At 47.1% G+C, this 13,805-nt stretch overlaps 1 protein-coding gene across 4 annotated transcripts in view; it reads right to left on the reverse strand.

Annotated features, from left to right (window-relative positions):
• The window catches only part of LOC135507585 (F-box/WD repeat-containing protein 7-like), a 214,837-nt gene that overhangs the window by 6,372 nt on the left and 194,660 nt on the right, over positions 1-13,805 (reverse strand). For all 4 annotated transcript variants that reach the window (XM_064927119.1, XM_064927117.1, XM_064927116.1 and 1 more), the window contains 3 exons: positions 4,161-4,342; positions 2,812-3,037; positions 1,040-1,250 (listed from right to left, as the gene is read on the reverse strand). In XM_064927119.1, the coding sequence (XP_064783191.1) occupies positions 1,040-1,250; positions 2,812-3,037; positions 4,161-4,342 (619 nt within the window). The remainder of the gene's footprint in view (positions 1-1,039; positions 1,251-2,811; positions 3,038-4,160; positions 4,343-13,805) is intronic.

Genomic DNA, 13,805 nt, shown 5'->3' on the forward strand with positions numbered 1-13,805 from the left:
CCATAAAAGGAAATGGGTTCCATTACTGATTCAAGTACTTTTTTAGCTAGATCCTAATTGGTATGTCAAATTTTATGTTCCTTTTGATAGCATAGAATGCTCTTCTTGCCTTCTCTCTCATCCTCATGCAGGGCCATCAACCCTTCTTTCACCCCTCTCACATACTCCCCTCTTCTCGCTCATTCTAAAACAGGGCGATATCTATTCCCTTTGCTCCAAGGGGAGGGGACACGTGTGAGTTGTAGTTCCATGGGAATCGTTGGGTTTGTAGTTCACTAATAAGGTCATTTGGGGGGAAATTAGCATTGGCAGAAAACAGTGCAGCTGCACAGTAAGGGTTTCTCCATTTCTCCCCATTCAAGGTAACAGTACTTAGTGCTAATGGCTGAGAGAACTGTTACACTAACATCCTGAGCCAGGGAAATGATCCCTATCTGGAGAGTGGCTGGCTGGCTGGCCCACAATGTGTTGGCTCTGTTTGGCCATGCACAGCCAAGCACATCATTGAGTGAATATCTCAGAGCAACAGCCTATTGCTCGGGTCCAAAATTGGCCAATTCCAGACATTTTCCCCACTTACAGATAAAAGGAGGAGGTTGTAGAGTTGCCTGTGGTAGATGGTGGAGTTTGAAGGGAGTTTCCCCCCACACTATGTAAAGCATTTTGAGAGTCAAGAACGCACTATATAAGTCATATCAAATCAATCAATCAATCAAACATGGTTGTATTTACAAACCACCAAACAGAAGAAAACGGGCTGAAACAGGGAGGGACAACCTGAACTTGAGAAACACCCATTTTCGTTTTCCATTGCAAAGCGTTTTACTTCGTTGTTCCTTAATGAATAAAACCATGTTCCAACGAGGGCGTTGACGACCCGGCGACAGACACGTCTGCAGGCACTACGTGTGTGTGTGGGAAGGACGAAGACTCACCTTGCAACGTCTGCAGGCACTACGTGTGTGTGTGGGAAGGACGAAGACTCACCTTGCAACGTCTGCAGGCACTACGTGTGTGTGTGGGAAGGACGAAGACTCACCTTGCAACGTCTGCAGGCACTGTCCCGTCTTGATGTCCCAGATCTTGACGGTGGAGTCGGCGTTGCCCGAGACCAGGATGTTGTCTTTGAGCTCCATGCCGCTGGTGAGGGACTGGTGACCTGTCAGAGTGTGGATGCAGTTACCCGTCTCCACATCCCACACCCGGATAGACGTGTCCAGGCTACCACTCACCACGTGGATCCCATCAAACTGGAGGGGTGGAAGGATGATCCAGTTATTGAAATTCATTTCGTTTCACACCAACAGATTCCAGTCATTTCTATTCTAGCATGGAATCGATCAATAGAATGTATTCATGAAGCCCTTTTTTCATCAGCAGTTATCAGAGAGACTTTACAGTACCCTGGGACAGAACCCAAAGAGCAAACCAAACAGAGGAGGAAAGAGGACGATCCAGTTACACGTTAACAATAAAATGTGGTGTAAAATAATGAATTGCACATTGAAATTCAGATCAGATGTGTCTGATGAATCCATTGAATCGGAGTCAAATAAGGCTTTTCTAGATAATATTCCGTTAGATATAATGAATTAAATTCATTAGCATTCATTTAATATAACATTAATTCATTAGATCTAATTCATTGTACAGATATGCACAGCTTTTTCAAAGTCCGTGTCACAGAGTGTATAGAGTGGAGGGCATCTGTCCATCTGAACAGTAAACCTCTCTCTCCTATCCCCTATTCAGATGAACTACCTTTGAGCCTGGTCTAAAGCAGTGCACTACAAAGGGAGAAGGGAGCCATTTGGGATGCAGCCTCTCTCTCTGAAGGTGATAGTTGTGGCTCTAAACTGCTCCGTCATCACAGAGCGAGAGATGTAAAGGGAGAGGACATCTTCGAGGACACGAGGCAGAGGAATCCATTAACCTTCTAACACTACTACTGCTGTGTGTGTGTGTGTGTGACCCAGACTCACACCAATGTTCTGTTTATATAATGTTACTGCAACGTAGAAAGAGAAGGATTTGAGAAAAACACATCGTACTGCTGCTCAGCTGCCTTGGATACAACAGACAGTGGGACTATTTTGTCGCGGCTCTTTCCCAACCAGTGTGGTTCACATGGCAACCACCTTATTATATTGTGGAATGGCGGTTCAAAGCACCAACTGCAAACACTGTTTCAAAGGGCTCTGGGTTCTCTAAGTCCTCCAAGGTCGATCGTTTTTGTTTTATGGACGCGTTAGGCACTGTATGAACCAGATGAGACCCAGTTGTACACTTTCAAAAGAGATTATCATCATTTACACCAAACTGTACAGTGGATATATGAAGGGATTTGATTTGAGTAGGGGACTTCTATGATGGCGTGTTAAATTGATTCGTTTCATGTTTTATTCCTAGAGGGCTGCCAAATAGTAGGACATAAAAGGAATGTAAAAATAGTGATGTTTGAGTTGGGGCGGGGCGCTCTTTGATGAGAAGGGCTCGATTTTGCACAGTTTAAATACTTAGAGGACTGTAGATTAAAATCCAATAGACTAAGTCACTATACAAATCTTCAGACGTTAATGAAATGATGGAATCTGTGGTGCGTATGAGTGTAAGTGAGCCTAGCGGTTAAGAGCGTTGGGCAAGTAACTGAAAGGTTGCTGGTTCAAATCCCAGAGTCGACTAGGTGAAAAATATGCCGATGTGCCCTTGAGCAAGGCACGTAACCCTAATTGCTCCTGTAAGTCTCTGGATACGAGCGTCTGCTAAATGACTCAAATGTAAATAAATACGAGACAGCGCGTGTACACAGACCTGTAGTGAGTAGACTCTGTTGGTGTGGCCCTGCAGCGTGTGGAGGCAGGTCTCAGTCTCGGGGTCCCAGACCTTGACCATGAAGTCGTAGGCCCCGCTGACCACCCTGCGGCCGTCGTACTGGACGCAGCGCACCGCCGCCACGTGGCCCATGAGGACGTGTAAACACTGGCCCGTCTCCACGTTCCACACGCGCAGCGTGGCGTCGCGAGAACCACTCACCACCCTGGGAGAAGAAATAGGAGACGGATTGACGACACATTCAAAACACTAGTCTATTCTTGCGGGACTTCATCAAATCTAAAGCTAGCTGGCTCAATGTCAGAATTACAAGCTGAGAGTTGTTACTGGTTAGATTGGATTCATTTGGATCAAGGCAATTTCTTTCATGTTTACCACAGTTCATGTGACAGCTTTGATGGGAATCTTGACAAACTTAATAGTGTTTTTTCCTGGGCCTTGCAGACACGTATCCTTCATGGTCGTGATTTACTGGCAGTAAATTCAATAGGTTGACCTCTAGCCCTAATCCCCATGATGACAGTTGATGAAAGCAAAACAGGAAATACATAAATAAGATTGTAGCCTTCTCATTCTCAAGACCATCTTCGAGTTTCGCCATCGTCATGCTGGTACATGAACATACACAAAACCCCCAGGAGACAATACCCACCCCTCCTAAACCTACAACCCCTCCTAAACCTGCAACCCCCCCTAAACCTGCAACCCCTCCTAAACCTGCAACCCCCCCTAAACCTGCAACCCCTCCTAAACCTGCAACCCCTCCTAAACCTGCAACCCCTCCTAAACCTGCAACCCCTCCTAAACCTGCAACCCCTCCTAAACCTGCAACCCCTCCAGCACAGAAAGCGGAAAAACAGGTTCATAAAGAATTGCGAGGTGTACTCCATGAGTTACAAAACGGCTACCGGCATCCAGCACTGACAAAGATGGAAATCACCGTTCTTCCACTGTCAAGCCCTGCAGCCGCCAGAAGCCCTTCACTTCCTCTGAGTGAGTAATCTAAATGGTACACAAAACCTCATCGGCCCCGAGGCAGGAAGAGCACTGGAGAGGAGTGGCAGGCGGATCACTTAGACGGCCACTTTAGTTCTATTCAGGGTTCTATTCAGTCCCTATGAGACCCTAAGTACACTTCATGAGGCACATTGGCATGTTGTGGTGTTGAGGCTGATGTGTTTTTTTACTGCCTGGATACAGTATGCTTGTAATACATGCTGTTTTGATACCAGGCATCGAACAGAGTATGTTTGTCAACTCGTGTTGGACAACTACTGCTCCATTTGAAAGCTCACAACCGGTTGGGTAAACAGTCAGTCGGTACATACGTTTTCTCGTGCAGGTGCATACAGCGCACCGTTGAGGTATGCCCGTACAGGGTGTGGATACAGTCGCCCGTCTCCGCGTTCCAGACCTTGAGCGTCCGGTCGGTGGAGCCGCTGATGATGATGTTGTCCCTCATCTGGGACGACCACACGCCCCCCGTGTGGCCCACCAACGTCCTCAGACACTGCAGAGAGACCGGAGAGAGAAGATATCTCAGTCTAGATACTTCACAATGACAAACAGAAAACACACCTCATTATGCATACTCCATAATATGACATATTCAGATAGACCTCATTGGTGGTGGACGTGGTGAAGTTCCCCTCCCTTCCCATGTAATTATAGAAATCCATTTCAAACAACATATCTCTGCTCTTTAAAAAAACTCCAAAACATCACCTCAGTCTCATATACATACACTGCTCAAAAAAATAAAGGGAACACTTAAACAACAATGTAACTCCAAGTCAATCACACTTCTGTGAAATCAAACTGTCCACTTAGGAAGCAACACTGATTGACAAATTTCACATGCTGTTGTGGAAATTATAGGCATTAGCAAGACACCCCCAATAAAGGAGTGGTTCTACAGGTGGTGACCACAGACCACTTCTCAGTTCCTATGCTTCCTGGCTGATGTTTTGGTCACTTTTGAATGCTGGCGGTGCTTTCACTGTAGCGGTAGCATGAGACGGAGACTACAACCCACACAAGTGGCTCAGGTAGTGCAGCTCATCCAGGATGGCACATCAATGCGAGCTGTGGCAAGAAGGTTTGCTGTGTCTGTCAGCGTAGTGTCCAGAGCATGGAGGCGCTACCAGGAGACAAGCCAGTACATCAGGAGATGTGGAGGAGGCCGTAGGAGGGCAACAACCCAGCAGCAGGACCGCTACCTCCACCTTTGTGCAAGGAGGAACACTGCCAGAGCCCTGCAAAATGACCTCCAGCAGGCCACAAATGTGCATGTGTCTGCTCAAACGGTCAGAAACAGACTCTATGAGGGCCCGACGTCCACAGGTGGGGGTTGTGCTTACAGCCCAACACCGTGCAGGACGTTTGGCATTTGCCAGAGAACACCAAGATTGGCAAATTCGCCACTGGCGCCCTGTGCTCTTCACAGATGAAAGCAGGTTCAAACTGAGCACGTGACAGACGTGACAGTCTGGAGACGCCGTGGAGAACGTTCTGCTGCCTGCAACATCCTCCAGCATGACCAGTTTGCCTGTGGGTCAGTCATGGTGTGGGGTGGCATTTCTTTGGGGTGCCGCACAGCCCTCCAAGTGCTCGCCAGAGGTAGCCTGACTTCCATTAGGTACCGAGATGAGATCCTCAGACCCCCTTGTGAGACCATATGCTGGTGCGGTTGGCCCTGGGATCCTCCTAATGCAAGACAATGCTAGACCTCATGTGGCTGGAGTGTGTCAGAAGTTCCTGCAAGAGGAAGGCATTGATGCTATGGACTGGCCCGCCCGTTCCCCAGACCTGAATCCAATTGAGCACATCTGGGACATCATGTCTCGCTCCATCCACCAACGCCATGTTGCACCACAGACTGTCCAGGAGTTGGCGGATGCTTCAGTCCAGGTCTGGAGGAGATCCCTCAGGAGACCATCCGCCACCTCATCAGGAGGTTGCCCAGGCGTTGTAGGGAGGTCATACAGGCACGTGGAGGCCACACACACTACAGAGCCTCATTTTGACTTGTTTTAAGGACATTACATCAAAGTTGGATCAGCCTGTAGTGTGGTTTTCCACTTTCATTTTGAGTGTGACTCCAAATCCAGACCTCCATGGGTTGATAAATTTGATTTCCATTGATCATTTTTGTGTGATTTTGTTGTTGTCAGCACATTCAACTAAAGAAAAAAGTATTTAATAAGAATATTTCATTCATTCAGATCTAGGATGTGTTATTTTAGTCTTCCCTTTTTTTTTTTGAGCAGTGTATTATATATATATATATATCTTAAGAGTTTTGAAGAAATGTAAGAAAATATGTAAGAAAATTATTTCACTCAAGTTTGAGATTGACCCTCCGATGATTGGATGAAAGTCTAGTTGAAGACAGGATGGGATACCAGGCTGAGATCACGTTCCATTCAGAAGGTATAACAAAGTGAATTTAAATTGATCTGACCTTTCCTAAAAACCTCTAGTCAAGTCAATCCACATGTAACTGCAGCACAGGGGGGGATAAAATGTATTATATTGACCTTTCCTCCGTCTAAGGGAATTGATTTATACTCATCTACAGTTGAATGAGGAGCCATTTCCTTCTGTTGTTCCAAGAAGATGGAAGTCCTGGGGTTCAAATACTTTCTCTGGGCTTTATTGGGCTTTGCTGGTGCAATCTAACCAACACATTAGCTGGAAACGTGCAAAACCCGACCATCTGACACGCCAGGCAGACTCGAGCAACCACTAAGTATTTGAAAGAGTTCAAATAGTATTTGAATCCAAGTCTGGAGTACAGGTGGTGACAAAGCCTTCACAAAAAAGGGACCCATTCTTCCTAATTTGCAAAGCTAGATTAGCTATTGATTACAGTACAGTGATTAAAGAAATCTTTCCAATCTATTCTATTCAATTTGTAACGGCCTCCATAGCCATTATCCCGCCAAACGTAATTATCCCTTGAATTTAATGAGATTTTTTGGGATGGTAAGCCGGAGGAACCAGCCTGTTCCGGGGGCGTTATGATCCGTGCCGGGACGTGTCGCGGAGGGTGTAAAACACGTGACCTCCTGACTGAAGCTGATAAAGTGGTGAGCGTCCAGCGACCGTCAAGGCAAAGCAGGGGCAGGGGTTTTATTGAGGTGAGTGAGTTGGGTGTAACTGCAGTCTCTCTCTCTCTCTCTCTCCCATCTCAGTTACACTCTCCATCCATCTCCCTTGCTCTCCTGTGATAAACAGGGACGCTTCATTAACTTTGGGACGTAACCTTTTCTCACCAATGTCACAAGCTATTTATCTAACTGCAGTCAGGCCTCCATTTGCTCAGCTTCATAACGGTTATATTGTGGGAAGAGGAGGAGAGAGGGGGCAATTAGTAATGGTTCAAAGCAGGATATAATGAGATGAAAGCTTCTGCTACGACTGAGCAAGTTGATCACCAACTAACAGTGACTGTCAACAACAGTAAACTGTCAAATAAATAGTTGGTCAAATACAGTGGAGTTTCTAGGCATGTTGTTCGTTCAGCTGTCAACATAGTGTCAGGCTGTGGTCATGAATGCATTGAATGAGATCAGTATTATATGGATACATAGTTGACTGCATCACATCAAAACACTGTCCTGAGTCAAAGTACTCAACACACAGCAAGTCTGTTACCAGGGTGATGGATTCCCAAGCAAAACAAGCCCAGGGTTCTGACATTCGGGTTCCAAGAACGTGGAAGCTTTCTCTCCTGCTCTCGGGTGATTACAGCCTACTTCAGTCAAGGAGGGAAGGACCCCTGGAAGTGGAGGCTAAGGTAACTATTTATCTGCCTGTGTTGAACAAATATTAAGAGGCGTCTCAGAGGAAGATTAGGCATTCTTCCTCGAGGGCCAGTTAGGGGCTGGTTTGAAGACCAAGGGTTTGATCAAGTGCTCTATTTTTGCATTACACTTCCTTCCTGAATCCTTTGATCCTTGGCGTTAAAATGTTGGAAAAGTACCCTGTATTGCTCTTCCCCACAGTTATCTTTCAATTGGGGAGACCATGTTGTTTTTCTACTGCGACTGCTGACAGTTGTCTCCTTTCCATAATGGTCACCTTTCCCAGAATGCATAGTCTTCAGAACAGAAAACAAAACGACAAAAACCAGGTCGGCTGACTGAGCGAGGATGCCAACAGACAGGTGATGCTAACTGGAGGTAAAAGGCTAGCCCGCTAGCCCCGGGAGATAAACAAACAGGGTCTATTACAAGGCTATGAGAAAGCTGCACAGTGCAAAATAACAAGATGGTCACATATACTAGGCTAGACAACGTTAGCGGGAAACTCAGACGAGGCCAGATTGCAGACCTTGTTGTGTTTATCAGACAGAGCTCACAGCCCAGCAGAGGTCAAATGTAAGGAGCCTATATGCTGGAGAGGAATGTTTACAGAGGTGTTTTTCTTGCTGCCGCCTGGATTTGAACAGACCTGGTGTTTACCCAAGATCTCATTATGACTCAGAGGTACAGAGGGAGTGAGAGAGAGGGTGGGGGAGGGAGTGAGAGAGAGGGTGGGGGAGGGAGTGAGAGAGAGAGAGGGGGGGAGCGAGAGAGGGGGAGGGAGAGAGGGGAGGGAGAGAGAGGGAGGGAGAGAGAGGGAGGGGGAGAGAGGGAGGGGGAGGGAGAGAGAGGGAGGGGGGAGAGAGAGGGAGGGGGGAGAGAGAGGGAGGGGGGGGGAGAGAGAGGGAGGGGGGGGGAGAGAGGTAGGGGGGGGGGGAGAGGGAGAGAGTGGGGGAGGGAGGGAAAACATGAAAAAGAGAGCCGTCCTTTCAAGGACAATGAGAGAGAGATAAAGTGAATAAACCGAGAGAACAAGGGTTTTCCCAGCACTGTGCAAATGGCCCCGTGACACACAGGAGAAGGGTGTAAACTCTACGTGATAAGACCTCCGCATGCATTCCTGGGTCTTGATGATACAGCCTCAGAAGTTTCTGTTTGACGGTCAACACAGACCTGGCGTTGATCCATGTTAGTCACGCTCTCAGCTGTGATTCCACATCTAGCTTGTGGGGACATGCCAGGTCTGGATACAACAATTAGTATGAACATAATAACATAGGCTAACAGTTTCTCACAACGACACACATGTCAAAACACAGTCTACAAAGATGAGATATGACCCCAATCAGAACAATCAATTTAGATTTCAATCAAATAAACATTGAATGTAGAAAGAGGAGGAAGGGAAGCACGACTAAGGTACACAATAGTACATTTTGGTAGACAGAAGGTGCTCTTTGGTAAAAGGGTGAATTGGTCATCAAAAAGAAAGGAGGACCAAGGAACTCTTCATATAATTAATTAAAATGCCTTTATTAGTATGGCATGTTCAATAGAAACAAAGTAATAAAAAAAACTACCTTTCTAAGTGATACTTCTAGCTTGGAGTTGTATTTTTTATGATAACATAGCTACAGTATTTCACTTTTTAATGTGTATAGTATTGCTTACTAGGTGTTGTCCAATCAATTTTCTAACCACTCCCTCTTCCAATTAGGGCTAATTGGAAAAGCTGTTCAAAAGAGGACATTGTATTATTTCTTTGTACTCCCTGACAAAATGCCATGCAGCCGAAACGCGTCAGATGTTTTAAAACATTGAATGTGTTGCTTCAGTTCAACACATGTAGTTCGCATATACAAGGAGATCAATGGCCTCATTATGAGGCATACACTCAATTAGTAATGTCTGGAGCTCCTCGTGTTATTATCTGAGGTGAAGGTGAACCAGGAATACACAGCTAGTGTGTGTGTGTGTGTGTGTAGCATCTGGCATAACAGAAGATGCCTTTCCTCTCTGCGATAGAGGGAATCTGCCTGCCATTTTAGATCAGCCTGACAGGCAGCGGAGTGTGTGTGACAGGCAGCAGAGTTGTCTGTTGACGGGCACAAGGACTTTCACTGCTCCAGCACACAGACAGACAGCCTTTGAAGCACTGGCTGCGTGTACAGTGTGTGTGTACCGTGTGTGTAGATTGAAGCTTGACAGCTCTCATTGAAAGCGAAGGGCAGCAAAGACAAAGGTGCAGGCCTCAGACGGACTCAGCAGCCATCACCATATTCCACGACAACATCCGATCACTAGGCTACTGAAGACAGACAGACTGAGGAAAACAGACCATTTAAAGTCTGGGGCTGCAGTAAGCAAAATGCTAATATGCAAAAAAAAAAGATAAAAAAAAAGAGCATCAACAATGAAGCCAAACCGAAGCAGCTCTCCTTCTAAGCCCAGACCATCATTTCACGGCATTGTGGTTTCTAGCCTCCTCTTCTTCAGTCTCAAAGCAAACGGTCTTAACAGAACTCCAATGGCATCCTGTTATCTTACTTAACCACAGAGCAATGCGGAATTCCAGGTTTGCGCTTCCCAAATGGCACCCTACGGTGGGCCCTGGTCAAAAGTAGTGCACTATAAAGGGCATAGGTTGCCATTTGGGACGCAAGCAAGTCTCTCAAGGAGATGAGTAAGGAAGTGTTTGTTGAGTAATCTGCTGGTGCAATCATGTCTTGATTGCTCACAGTTGGGGTGTCCTGAATCACTCCCATACTGTATGATAGTACTGACGGAGTGAGAGAGAAACCCCTCTGGTATCTAAAGGAAAAGAATAACAATCATAGTCTTAGATAATGATGGAATCTTTCATTAGCGACAGGAAAGGCTACATTCCACAACAGTGGAAGATCCATTATCTGATCTGAAGAATGTCTGCTGTGACGCACGATGGAAATGAAATGGTAAATGTTGCTGGATGGGATACGCTGTACATGCGAGCCATGTCCAACAGGGAAAATCTATGGAGGACACGGCAGCACCAGACACGTGCCTTGTTCCATTTTGTTCCAAGTGATGTATCAATGCTAGGTGCTACTTTGAGAAATGCAACTGGGGGGCTGAACACGCCATAAAAGGAATAGGAGGTCCATCACATTCGTTCTAAACAGTAGGCTTTGCACTGTGTTTTGTTCTCTACATTAGAACATGTTCAGCAGAATATTTCATTCACTTGACTACTCCCCTCTCTACCGGTCAGGGACAGAACCCTCGCCAAAAGTAGTGCACTATATACGGAATAGGGTGTCATTTTGGACACAAGCTTGGTCTAATCACTGAATCCAGTGGCTGGGATAATGAAGTCATATTCAGGCTGCACATCCTCTTTGGGACAGAGGAATTCAAAGCACTCGGGTTGTGACATTCCGGTCTGTGCCAGCTCATCTTTATCAAAATAAAAGCGTCCCCAAACCAAACAGAGAGCGCGTCCGGACCGAGACCTTGTGGGCCGCAGCTGAAGGACAACAGAACTAAAAAAATACAAATCAATTGGAGATTGAAGCATCTGACGGACATGGAGGCCAGTCTAGAGAGGGAGTCAACATTGTCCCTCTGTAATATCCCAGTAAAACAACAACGTAAGAGCGAAAACCTTCTCAAAGTAGCAACTGGCATTGACACATCACTTGAAAGAGTGAAAAGCATGTCTTTCGAGGTCCATTTTCAAGTGTGGGTTTCTCTCTATCTCCTATTGATCCAGTTGTGAATAAGCCCTTAGTCTGGATGTTAGCTGCTGAAAGCTGGGCAGGAATAGGCTTCCCTGAGCTCCTGTGAGGCTGAAGGTTTACGCCACTTAAGCTGGGACTTGGAGTGGAACACCAAGGTAGGAGAGGAAACACACACACCCGCACGTACTCCCACCCGCACACACACGTACTCCCACCCGCACACACACGTACTCCCACCCGCACACACACGTACTCCCACCCGCACACACACGTACTCCCACCCGCACACACACGTACTCCCACCCGCACACGTACGTACTCCCACCCGCACACGTACGTACTCCCACCCGCACACGTACGTACTCCCACCCGCACACGTACGTACACCCACCCGCACACGTACGTACACCCACCCGCACACGTACGTACACCCACACACACACGCAAGAATAAATAAGAACACCCACAGCCCAAGGTCAGACAATCTGTAAAGAAAGAGGAGAGAGAGAAGCTACATTCCTGTCTGGCAGCCAGGCAGACATTTTGGCTATTTTCTGTGGAAACAGAAGCAGGATCAGGAAGAAGAATCCGGTAGCAGCTCTGGACTATTCTTTGGCAGGGGTCATCTAGGGGTCAGGTCAAAACAAGCCTGGCTTGTCAGGCGAGAGATGATTGATGGTGAATGTAAGGGCACTGCAGAGAGCGAGAGAGCGAGAGCGAGCGAGAGAGATAGCGAGCGAGAGAGAGATAGCGAGCGAGAGAGAGATAGCGAGCGAGAGAGAGATAGCGAGCGAGAGAGAGATAGCGAGCGAGAGAGAGATAGCGAGCGAGAGAGATAGCGAGCGAGAGAGATAGCGAGCGAGAGAGATAGCGAGCGAGAGAGATAGCGAGCGAGAGAGATAGCGAGCGAGAGAGATAGCGAGCGAGAGAGATAGCGAGCGAGAGAGATAGCGAGCGAGAGAGATAGCGAGCGAGAGAGATAGCGAGAGAGAGAGAGCGAGAGAGAGCGAGAGAGAGCGAGAGAGAGAGCGCAAAAGAGCGCAAATAAAGGAAATCTGTTTTTTTCCTCTTCTTGCAATGGAGATCTATCCACCAGCGGTTAACGACTGATCTAGGATCAGCTCAAATTGCTTCTGTCCTGACTTCAACAAACAAGAGCAAATTTACTAATCTGGCTCAGGCGAAGATGGTCTCTAGATTCTACCAAACTGATTTAGGATCAGCACACCTTTCTACAGCTCTGACCTCGACTGTCATAGTGAAATGAACAAATCTGGCACAGGAACAACTGGTTTGGGCATAAAAGGTAACCAACCACACGGCAGGGAGGGAGGGGTGGGGGCGGTGTTTGTGGATCCAGCCCAGGTGCATCGTGGGACGTGGGAAAAGAATGGCCTCGGGCCAGCCTGCTGGGTTACGATGACTAATCACGCACACACCTGTTCTGACCTCTGTCGTCACAGCATGGTGTGAGCAAGTCACTGCAGCACTAACCTGAGAGTTACAAGTCATCCGGATGGACATTACCCTAATGTTGGTGGTGTGAAGAGAGACAATCCGCATGGCTTCACGATCAGATGCCCTTGGTACTGATCTGTTCACATCAGCACAACGCTGAGAGAGACCGACAGACTGTATAATCACTGCTTGGCTGAGTGCCCAATGCAATCAACAGGGAGGAAGCTTTTCTGCTATGAGACACGACGCTGCCTCTTTTTTCAGTGTTTCATGCACCTGGGCACCACTGACGCATTCAGAGTGTATTTGTCATTGTCCATGCAAGTATAGAACCATGTCTGAAACATGTTGTTCCTTCTCTTTAGTCGTTCTCCTTGCACTTTAAAAAGCCAGAGAGCTTTGTCCTAAAGGAGAATTTTCATTAAGAGCTCCAGTGAAAATGGAGTCGGCGAAGACCAGGGAAGAGGTGATTTACAATACTCCCTGAGCCTCCCTACCTCTTGCTCTCCCTCTCTCAGCGAGGCCCACACCAACGCCACCATTTTAGTAGACCCTATAAACCAGCAACACAAGGCATGTGTCCCGCATCAGTCCCAGCCATGAATACCAACAGCCCCTCCCTCCCTCGCCTGTCTGACGACACAGATCTTTCACTGGCTCTCCGCACAATGGCTAAGGCTGGATCTCCAACGATAACCCGTCCCCTATGTAGTGCACTACTTTTGACCAGGGCCCATAGGTGGCTGGTCAAAAGTAGTGCACTACATAGAGAATAGGGTGACATTTGGGACAAAAAAAAGAAATGCAGGAGGAGGGAAGAGAGAACAAAATGGATTCCAGACAATATGCTGCAGTATTGCAGGACAGGTGGTGTTACGTGCCAATGTTGAATGATGTCACTAATCAATTGCAATCTGGTCAGGGTCTCGGGGAGATTCTGGAGCATCAAGCGGTATCATTTGTGTAAAATCACCAGTATGCAGTATAC

The sequence above is a fragment of the Oncorhynchus masou genome, chromosome 21 (genome assembly GCF_036934945.1).
Source record: "Oncorhynchus masou masou isolate Uvic2021 chromosome 21, UVic_Omas_1.1, whole genome shotgun sequence".
In the NCBI taxonomy this organism is placed as follows: Eukaryota; Metazoa; Chordata; class Actinopteri; order Salmoniformes; family Salmonidae; genus Oncorhynchus; species Oncorhynchus masou.